At 43.4% G+C, this 11,121-nt stretch overlaps 1 protein-coding gene across 2 annotated transcripts in view; it reads right to left on the bottom strand.

The window, feature by feature from the left end:
* Positions 1 to 322: 322 nt before the first annotated feature.
* tspan18a (tetraspanin 18a) overlaps positions 323 to 11,121 on the bottom strand; it is a 43,008-nt gene continuing 32,209 nt past the window's right edge. The window contains exons 2-9 of one of the 2 annotated variants that reach the window (XM_077023787.1): positions 11,029 to 11,107; positions 3,357 to 3,452; positions 2,688 to 2,882; positions 2,449 to 2,523; positions 2,266 to 2,364; positions 1,978 to 2,136; positions 1,305 to 1,388; positions 323 to 952 (exon numbers count right to left, since the gene is read on the bottom strand). In XM_077023787.1, the coding sequence (XP_076879902.1) occupies positions 905 to 952; positions 1,305 to 1,388; positions 1,978 to 2,136; positions 2,266 to 2,364; positions 2,449 to 2,523; positions 2,688 to 2,882; positions 3,357 to 3,452; positions 11,029 to 11,031 (759 nt within the window). In that variant the 5' untranslated portion in view covers positions 11,032 to 11,107 and the 3' untranslated portion in view covers positions 323 to 904. The remainder of the gene's footprint in view (positions 953 to 1,304; positions 1,389 to 1,977; positions 2,137 to 2,265; positions 2,365 to 2,448; positions 2,524 to 2,687; positions 2,883 to 3,356; positions 3,453 to 11,028; positions 11,108 to 11,121) is intronic. The other variant, XM_077023788.1, reaches the window with a different exon arrangement.

The raw sequence follows: 11,121 nt of genomic DNA, 5'->3' as shown, positions 1-11,121 counted from the left end.
TAGTGCATAAACAAGTATGTCGTCATTTTTCTGCATATTATGTCAGTTTGTTTTTATAAATAATGTGCATTCCACAGAATCTACAGAAACAGACAGGCCACGGTGTCAGTTGTCAGAGATTCTGGTTTTATTCCTTTTAGATGTAAATCATTTTGGTGGAGTCACTGAAGAACATGATCTTCACCACTGGACGTGTTCTCATTATCAGAAAATTGAGACAGATAAAAAAATATGAGAGTTATCAAACAAGGTATTATTTAATCAGTATTCCCAACACCCCTCCCCCCCCCATCCACCCCCAAAAGAGTCAACACACCTCTCACCATTTTGTTTTAGTTATTTTTAATACCAATGTTACATATAGACTATGGATGACCGTACAAACACATACAACACATCACTGCTAAAATCATATAAAATGTACACTGTTGCAATACACATCACATTACAATATAGAAGATGTCAGTCTCTGAAAACATACATGTGCACACACACACACACACACACACCATGCACGCACGCCATGCACACACACACCACTCAAACACTGTGGTAAGATTTTTAGTATGGCTCAAAGGAGTAGTGAAATAGGTGACGTATGTACACTGTTTTTGTACAAATGACTTAATTGCTATCTATAAATATTCATCCAAATATCAGTGCAAGGTCTCCCTCCATTGAGGTTTAAGGACTCCCTCAGAACTTCAGGGAGTTTCTTCTTCATCCGTTTCTCTTGTAATGTTTCAGGTTCTGCGATCAAGTACCTCAAAGTTCCAGCTGTGAAGTACAATTTGGTCATGATTGGCAATTCCACCTCAAACACACAGACACATGTATACAAATGCTGAGCTTGTTAAAGCAATTTCTTTTTCTGAAATGTCTTTTAATACAACGTGAATGGACTCTACTGTATCCCTCGGAACAAGCACATGGCGAAGGCCATTGCAAAGAGCTGCGGAGAGAGGATCAAAAGGACCAAATTAGGAACGGGATCAACAATAATAAAAGTTTCAGAAAAACACAAATAACACCACTAACAGTGACAGTAATCACATGAATATCACAAATACAGGCGACAACACTAATCTCACTGCTTCACAATTCAGTGAATGCAACTTATATGGGGAAAAGGCATTCACTCTAGCAAATCTGTGACTTTAATGTAGTATTTCTTTTTGTCCACCAGGTGGCAAAGTGGAACAAGTATTTTAACAGTTATACCAGTGCAGTATTGGTTGGGTTGGTTATTGTTTGGGGGAGGGGAGGGGAGGGGGGTTGTGATAAAATCATAATCATAATCCTACTTCAATGGTCAGCACCACAATAGCGAGAGCTCCAGCCATGTAGATGTATGTCTCGAAGTAATCCATCACTGCTGAATAGCAGCCCTGTTTCAGAAGAGTTTGTTTCAACAAAAGCAGAGCTGGCTGCTATCGCCACAGAACTGTCATGGCCGTCTTTGGCAGGCTGTTCAATTATGACCTCATTCAGTTAATCTCCTGCTAAACCGCAGTGCATGTTAGAGCTAAAGGAATACTCCACTGGGTTTCAACCTAACCCTCGTCTGTCGCATGTGTAGTGTGTGCTCGAAAAACACAAGGAATTATTTGACGTGTTTGCCTGTACTTACAAAAAGAGAAAACGTACTCGAAACTCCTGTACAGTAGAAGCCTAAGGACAGCTGTTAAGAGATCATGGTTCACGGAAGTAAACAGACACCACATATTATACTACACGGAGATTGGGCAGATAAACCGTGGAGTATTCCTCTAAAAAATAGTTCACACTCCGTTGACTGATTAAACATGATTATGTGGAATCATATGGCTTTCACAGCCCATATTTGCTTTTGAATTCAGAAATTAATAATTTGTTATGATTTCCCTTCATTCCCTTTACATCCCTTTACATGTTCCTCGACTAATTGGATCACTCATGTGTTTTCGTCTGTACCAGTTGTCTGCGGAGGCGGCTAACCTTGTTGTGGATAGACACGCCACTCATACAGTCTTCCTTGTTTATCCCCAGGTCGTTCCTCTGACAGCAGACCTCAGGCACTGCTCGAGCAGGGTTCAGGCGTCTGAAGAGGCTCTGCTGATCAAAGTCTTCAGCACCTTTCACACCACAGCATTCAAACTGCAAAGGGACCAGCAAAGCAAGAGTTCAGTCCCAGCACTCCACCGACTCAATGACACATTATTACAGTCGGGATGTGTATATTTGAACATGCATAAATACGCATAAATATGCAATAACTTTGCCTACAGTGGTCATGATGGTGTTCCAGGAGGTGGTGAAGACGTCGGTGTTGTTGCTGCCATAGTAATAGGTTTTCAGCTCCTTGGTGAAATAGTCCTTGGTGAGCTGTGATTGCACAGAGAGACATGACCACTGAGGACTCAATTTCAAGGCAGAAATCTGATCACGTTACGTACAAACGATGCTTACGTGCTCTCGGAAGATGAAGGCAAGTATAGCAGCGGCCAGCTCTGCCAGGAATATAATCAGAATGAGCAGGAAGAACTGCAAAAAAACAAAGAAATAAAGACAAACGTTACACGTGTGTGAAGTTCACCAAAGACGAAAGCACTACGTCCATACGCAGATAGCAACTGTATCTTCATGCATCGTCAGTGTATCTTGTAGCTTATTGGGAGAGCAGGTGTGCGTGTGACAGATTCGCTCACAAACAGCAGCAGACACTTGTTTTCTCGAATGGCTCCACAGCAGCCCAGGAAGCCGAGCAGGAACAGCATCCCGCCGATGGCCAGGATCACGTAGACGCCCGTGAAAAGCAGCGGGTTGGCCGCCACGATCTCTCGGAACCCTGTGGGGTCCACCAGCACCCAAATACCCACGCCCAGCAAAAAGGCGCCACCCAGCTGCAGCAGAGAGGAGAAGAAGTCTTAAAAAGGGAAGTGTCTGGGAGAAGAGACTGCAGTGTGGTTTAGTTGTGGCACCGGAGAGAATCACTTCACAATATAGTTTTAACATTAGAGGTGGCAAACTGGATCGTCCTGAGGTTTCCCAAAGTCTTTTGAAGCACATATGGGTTTAAGAAAACAAGACCTGTTGAGCATTCTCAACCCAAAAAAGTACCTATTAAATTCGCTTAAGAAAACAGGAGGCGATAACCCCATTGAAGCATGGAACAAAAGGTGTTGAATCATCATCCCTTTTCCTCAGCCATGTTGTTTCGATTGTGCTTTTGAAGGAAACACAACCCACTCAAAACCAACATGAACTTACCCCGAGGAACAGGAACTGGGCATTAAAAGGGGTCCTATAGTCTGTTCAGTTGGAAAGGAAGTCTTCTGGCGCAGATTAAAGCCCTACACTGAAGGAGAGCTACTCACAAATATGAAGAAGTTGAAGATGAACATGAGGTATTTGATGCAGCTGAGACAGTCCCCCTCCATGGCTGTGCCTCGGGCAGAAGCCTCGCCTTGCCCCTGGGGACAGACAGGAAGAGAAGCAGCCAAAGGGTCACCCTGCTGCAAAGGCAGAAGGCCACAATAACTCACCCTATTTTGGGGAAGATGTGGTGTGCTGCTCTGTGCGCTGGGTGAAAAAGCCAGATCTTTGTCCCCTTAACTTAATTAAAATGAATGAGCTCATTCTCCAACTTCCTCACTTAAAAAACGCACCCATTTGCGCTGGAACAGGCACGCTGTGTTCGAGCATGCGGGAATGAAAAATTACATATCAGCCTGTTAAATGAGTCACTGACAGCTTCAGTTTTCATCCTCGCTAAAACTTACAATGAATTCCCCTAATCAGATTTCCAGCGTCTCATGTAATTACATTGCCAGAAATGACTCGGATATAAAAAAAAAGAAAAAACTGAAGCATGTTCCTATGAAGCAGAGACGCATGACCAAAGACTTCTAAATGACCGTGCAGAAATGTGATGACGTGTTTATGCGCTAGAGATATGAGTCTTGAAAAACGGTCACGAGTGGGAGTGGAGTGAACGACAGAATAACACCATCAGGACGGCTTGGGCACATTTGGTTCAGTTCACACCAGGAGCAGGACCAAGCAGACGAAATAAACATGTCCGCCCACCTCTCTGGGCCACATGGCACATTTTATAGCTGGCCTGTGTGATCCTGCCAGTCTATATAATGAGGCTGAGCTTTCCTCCCTTTGTTCTTATGGTTTAAAGAGCCAAAGAACCTTTGTGGCTTTAAGGCAAAATGTTGCTCATGAAACCATGAAACAGTAGCACTACAAAGCAGGCCCTAGGTCCCTAGGTTTGTCGAGGTGATCCACCAAAGACATTATCTCCAGGTTGAGAATGAATGGTTATTTTCTGCTTTTCAGTGTATTTATCACCCTTAGTTGTGGCCTTTCAACAGTAATAAATTAGCATTTGTTGAATGCATTTCCCGTGTTACCATTTGCCATAATAATGTGTGGTGTGAGCAGTTCCTCCATGAATAGATGTTTCAAAGCTGACGGTGCACTCTAGATCATTTCAGGCCATTAGGGGGAATTAGGTTTAATGGTGAGACTGTTCATTAGGGCCTTGTTCTCCTGCAGTAGGTAGGGCTCTGTACACGTAAAGTCAGCACGACAAGTCCAGTGTGAAGGCAGCCAGCACGGTGACGTGAAGGAGGCTGCACAGCTTCTCAGCTGGGGCTCCGTGCTAAAACAGCCCTAATCTTCTGGAAGATTTCACAGAGCCCAGCAGTCGATAGCTGCGATTTATTCCAGCTCTCCTCATACAGAACAGCTCAGGCGTAATTCAATAATCCTTCCAGACAGCTTCTCTCAGAGTCATTTCCTGCACAGCAATGCACCTCAGTCAGGTGCGGTGAGAGGCGGAGGAGAGAGGTACTGCTGAGATGGGTTAATCCAGCAGGTGTGTGTGTGTGTGTGTGTGTGTGTGTGTGTGTGTGTGTGTGTGTGTGTGTGTGTGTGTGTGTGTGTGTGTGAGAGTGGCCATCATTTCTGAGGGAACAGAGTTCATATCCCCTGTTTTCTCAGAGAGCACTGGCTAAGTCATTAGTCCAGTCTCACCACAGCAACACAGCACATCTGCTAACAGCCACCGGGAGTCTTAACACACATGAAACCACTGTTAATAACTTTACAACCATTGTGGGTCTACCACAGTGTCTCTACGGCTTTATCCCCATACAGTCTACGTTTGCTTAAATCAACGTTTAGGTCTTCAAAACTAACCTCCCAGTTTTCACTGTCTTGCAAAACAGTAGATTTGCATGGCCCTCATCTGTCAAGAAGTTGCCAGTCAGAGGGTACAGCAGTGAGAGGGGTCGCACATGAAAGCTTGATCAAGTTCTCGTGTTCTGTGTAAACACTCGTTTAAGCTGCTTCAGTGCAATGGCAGCACGTCCTTCATTCAGCCATCTGTGAGAGTTCCACTCCCTTCATCTGTGAGACGTGCTGTGTGCCTTTAAATCCACAGTGCCTTCAGTTACATTTACATTACATTTACAGTTATTTCACTCAGGGTGTTTTTGGCCACAGCCAAAAGTAAATAAACAAAAATATTATATAAATTCATTATGCAGTACAAAACATACACTGCAGTAGTTTTAAAATAGCAAAAATCCTATAATTTATTAACTATTCCCTGGTCAAATGTAACCCTAGACTCTGATGATCACACTTGCAAAGAGTGATTTTTCTGTGACTCCATCAAAACTGCATTAATTACTATGAAACAGCATTGCTAAATACATTTGCATATGCATCAGCATATGCCATAGGCTCATTAAAAAACGTTTTTTTTTCCCCTGGACGCTGGAGCAGTAATGCGAAGTAGACATCTCGACCTAAAACAGTATTCTGAAATGCAAAATATGACCCCAACAAATCAACAGTTTTATATTCCACTAAGTGGTAAGATGCTGTAAGTGTTTTCACCTCCCCCGTGAAAGCAGGAGACTCTCAGACTGAGTGTGGAGCAGTGAGAGTGCGTGAGCGGTCCGAGCAGAACATCTCCTCCAGGCTCCAGTCACCTGAGTCAATCACCTGACATCAAAGGCTGCTCTCCAGCCTGGGAAATATCTCACATGTATACCTGCGTTTCCCATCATTTCTTCCTTCCATCTGTCTGATTAGATTCTGATTTTTTTTTATTCCACAGAGTTTTCTGTGCACATGTAGAAGCACCACATAAATGCATGTGGTTGATTCAGAGGAAGAGTTGATTCAGAGGAAGAGTTGATTCAGAGGAAGGGTTGAGTCAGAGGAAGAGTTGATTCAGAGGAAGAGTTGATTCAGAGGAAGGGTTGAGTCAGAGGAAGAGTTGATTCAGAGGAAGGGTTAATTCAGAGGAAGAGTTGATTCAAAGGAAGGGTTGATTCAGAGGAAGAGTTGATTCAGAGGAAGAGTTGATTCAGAGGAAGGGTTGAGTCAGAGGAAGAGTTGATTCAGAGGAAGAGATGATTCAGAGGAAGGGTTGAGTCAGAGGAAGAGTTGATTCAGAGGAAGGGTTAATTCAGAGGAAGAGTTGATTCAGAGGAAGAGTTGATTCAGAGGAAGGGTTAATTCAGAGGAAGAGTTGATTCAGAGGAAGAGCTGATTGAGAGGAAGAGTTGATTCAGAGGAAGGGTTGATTCAGAGGAAGAGTTGATTCAGAGGAAGGGTTAATTCAGAGGAAGGGTTAATTCAGAGGAAGAGTTGATTCAGAGGAATGGTTAATTCAGAGGAAGGGTTGATTCAGAGGAAGAGTTGATTCAGAGGAAGGGTTAATTCAGAGGAAGGGTTAATTCAGAGGAAGAGTTGATTCAGAGGAAGGGTTAATTCAGAGGAAGGGTTAATTCAGAGGAAGAGTTGATTCAGAGGAATGGTTAATTCAGAGGAAGGGTTGATTCAGAGGAAGAGTTGATTCAGAGGAAGGGTTAATTCAGAGGAAGGGTTAATTCAGAGGAAGAGTTGATTCAGAGGAAGGGTTAATTCAGAGGAAGAGTTGATTCAGAGGAATGGTTAATTCAGAGGAAGAGTTGATTCAGAGGAAGGGTTAATTCAGAGGAAGGGTTAATTCAGAGGAAGAGTTGATTCAGAGGAATGGTTAATTCAGAGGAAGAGTTGATTCAGAGGAAGAGTTGATTCAGAGCAATGCTTGTTTAGCCTATTATTCTGAGCCTAAAAGCAGACATAAATCTGTTTGGTTCAAGTGGCACTGAGCCATTTTTTTACAAACGCTGCTTTTTTAGACGCTGCCAAATGTGTTATCCAAGCAATGCTAATAAACCATATTATCACACATCACACCCAACTCTACCTGTCAGCTTTGTTTCACTGCGACATTAAATTAAAATCAGGACCTGACAGGACAGATAAATTTAGAGATTTACATAAACAAGCCACAAACGAGCTTCATCTTAACAAGCTCCTCCCACACAGATCAGCATTCCTCCACTGGACACAACTAAGGACAGTGGCCCCTCGATGGTGTCTGGTTGGGGCTGGGTCACAGGCTCCTACAACATCACCAGCCTGCAGACAGAGTTCCTCCATCCTCCAGTAAAGTCCTCCACCTCCCAGTCTTTTGAGCAAGGGCTTTCCACCTCTCCTCCCGCTTGGGTCCCTCCCCACACAACCTCTTTGGTGATTAACTTCCGCACTTATTAAGCTCAAACAGGTCTCAGCAGGGCACCATGAACATCAAACTCACTTTCTCAGCACATTTCAATTCTGATGTGAAAACCCACTTTTTACATAAGGCGGCAGGAGAAAGAACGCAGGCACCGCGGAAGCCGAACGGGAGAGCTGCACAGTGGCACTGTCCATCCCCGCGGCCCAAAGGACTGAGTGGGAGACCGATTGCTCGGCGCCTGAGGTGAGTGGAATGTTAATCAGACAGATAATGTTCTCTGGAGACACAGAGGCTCTTTAAAAGCCAAACCCTCAGGGGACTTCAGAAGCAACGCTGCCAGTGTCGATGGCCCCGGGTTCGGTATTCTCTGCACTGGTGAGCCACTCTCAGGCCAAACCCACCAGGGACTGAATATGGCTCCATTTTGTAAAGAGCATACCACACGAGGCAACTGTCTGAATGAATGACAGGGTCATTTTTCAAGTGGGCAAATTTGTCTTAAATTGGTCCAATTTTAACATGCACATGAGGCAGGAATTCTGTAAAACCACTGTGGAATATTCATGAACTCAACAGGTCCTTCAGAAGGCTTCCGTAAATCTGAGGAGGAACTCATTCTCATGGGCATCTTCCACCAGCTTAGCACCCAGCAGTGCTGTTTTCATGGCATCCTCTCTTTGGAGTCAATGCCTGAGACCTTCAAATGTGCCCGTGCGTCTGGACTTTAGGCCAAACAACCACTGGACGATATTTCTGTGGGGAAGGTGCCTCACCACCTAATTGTGTCGGCACCTCGATCTACCACAAAGAGACGCTAACCACCACCTTGAGAACAGATCGATATCCAGCGCTGGCTGGCGATCGATCTTTGATTAATTGCTTGCTGTGATGTGATATTCCCAAGACAGCATTAAAGATAAGCCGGCTAAGTGCTCTCAGTCCATGGCAAACACATAATAGAAAGAAAGAAATCTGTTTAGGGGATGAAGCGCTGGTCCATCGCAGTTGAAGACGGATTATGGTTCATTCCAATTAGCCTATCAAATCTTTACAAAACCCTCTGTGTCCAGCTGCATGAACATAGAAAATGATTTGCTAAACCATAAAGTGCAAAAATAGTGAATATAAATCACTGGTTTGTTGATGCGATGAAAAAAATATGTAAACATTAAGTGAACAACAAAATCTAAACACATAAATCACTGAATTGATCCTAAAGGCAAGCATGGTAGCTCATTTCATTTAGATTAAATACAAAGGCATTGCTGAAGTGCTACTTATAGACTTAGACTAGTTTCCAAGACTCAAACTAATCCTAAACCTAGACTACTGAGGACTTTCAGTGGTGAATTATCACTTGTATTACAATTTATTGCAAGACAAAGGATTATTTCTGATCCTTTAGTATTGGCTCAATAGTGTAATAACATCCAGTTATACTGGACATCTAATAGGGAGTTTTACACTTCACAACTGACATTTTGTCGTAGACATTATGGTGGTTCTTTCCCTGTTCAAATGTATATCCATTAAAGTCTTCTGTCCTACTTCCGTTCCTTGCTTTATTACGCCTGAAAGCACTCACTATGACAACAGGAGGAAAGACAGAGTCTGAAATCCCTAAAACATAAAGCCCATTAACAGTGTGAGCTGGGCTTTCTCATGATTTTCCCAGGCTTAATTATTCTGAAAAGGAAAGGCGGTTGTTAGTCTTGGAGAGAACAGTTTTTGGAGTGGTGTTTGAGAGCTGGCTTATCTACAATAAATGAGTGAGGGACATCATGTTGAGTGGTTCCTCTCTCCGGGGGGAAGCAGTCATATTTTGAGCATTGCCAAATCAGTGTGAGACAAGCTTGGATGGAAAGAGGGATTCAGTATCTCAGCACTGCAGCGGGGACTAGCTAGAACAGTTAGAGATATAGGACATATGCCAGCCAGACCTGTGTAAACAAAGAGTGGAAACCTCAAACATGTCTGCCAGATTCCGGGAAAACCAAAGGTCATAACCATGTGAGAAAAAAATTAATAATTGAATAACCTGCACAGCTGCCAAAGCCTCAAGGAAGTTCCCCCACACAGGATCAGCTCGATTCTGCAACTCCAAGACTCCATCCAGAAGAGCCAAGAGAATGTGTAATGTGCAACTCGAGGGCGGCTGGCCAAGATTTATTTGTTGTGAAAGGCCCTTTGCATTAAGCTAAACATCTGTCAGCACTCTACTGTGATCTGAACAGACAGGCTGCACTAATGATCTGGGCCTTGAGGAGGAAAGGAACCCTGAGAGTCCAAACTAGAACCCTGAGAGTCCCAACCAGAACCATGAGAGTCCAAACTAGAACCCTGAGAGTTTAAACTAGAACCCTGAGAGTCCAAACTAGAACCCTGAGAGTCCAAACTAGAACCATGAGAGTCCCCACTAGAACACTGAGAGTCTAAACCAGAACCCTGAGAGTTCCAACCAGAACCCTGAGAGTCCCCACTAGAACCCTGAGAGTCCCAATCAGATAATTAGTGTTATTCAGGCTGATTCAGAGACAGAACTCACTCTACTCCCACTTCTTATTACTGATAGTTTGTAGTTAGTGACACTCCATCCACTCCACCCATTCTTACTTGCACACACACACACACACACACACACACACACACACACACACACACACACACACACACACACTCTCTCTCTCTCAATCACACACACACTTTTTAAAAAGAGTTTTGTGGGGATGTTTTAAATTGCTTGGGTCTTACTTTCTCCACAGAGCCAGACTTACAGACAGCTACACTAGGAACTGTGTCTGCTCTCTAAAAGCTTCTCTTGATCTCACTCAGGCCTTCAGGATGACAGGCCAGACACCACTGGAATATCGTGTACTTGAATACTCCAAAACATAGTCTTTCTTTTCTTTTTCTTTTCTGGCCACTAGGGAATATCTTTTTGTGAAATAACAGCATGAGTTTTTGGCATAGTCCACTACATATATTAAAGTCTTTACCTATGTTTTCTTTGCTTTGTGAACTGATATAATAAAGCAAGTATGTGAAATACATATAATAGTATTTGCATTTGCCTGATAATTTAAAACTCCACACTGAACTCCTGCACTGCAGTAATATTAGAAAAACATTTTTCTGTTATGGAGTCAATATGAATTAACAAGTATCACACAGAGCACCATTGATTTTACCAAGAACACTATATGAGATGGAGAGAGTACTAAATAATACAGAGAGGCTCAAAAAGCAAGATTATAACAATAATCAATGGAGCACTCAGTCAGTGTGAACATGCCTTAGAATGGATGTGAGGATACATGTAAAGAGTCCCCACTCAGAACCACAGCTGTAAATGAACCGTGAGCTGGTTCGGTTCATTTTCATGCTGTCTAAGATGAGTCTGGTGGAACCACCAGCGTTCGATGGGAATGATTCAAAATCTTTAAAAACCACCATACCATATGTACCTGTAAATGTCTCTCCCTCGGAGATGTTGGTAGAAGTAATGTTTCTCAAATGTCCACCTCCTTTGTGTGACTGGGAACAAAACC

The sequence above is a fragment of the Brachyhypopomus gauderio genome, chromosome 12, assembly GCF_052324685.1.
Source record: "Brachyhypopomus gauderio isolate BG-103 chromosome 12, BGAUD_0.2, whole genome shotgun sequence".
Taxonomy (NCBI): Eukaryota; Metazoa; Chordata; class Actinopteri; order Gymnotiformes; family Hypopomidae; genus Brachyhypopomus; species Brachyhypopomus gauderio.
Note: the sequence above shows the minus strand (reverse complement) of the source record. Positions and strands in the feature narration are given on the sequence as shown.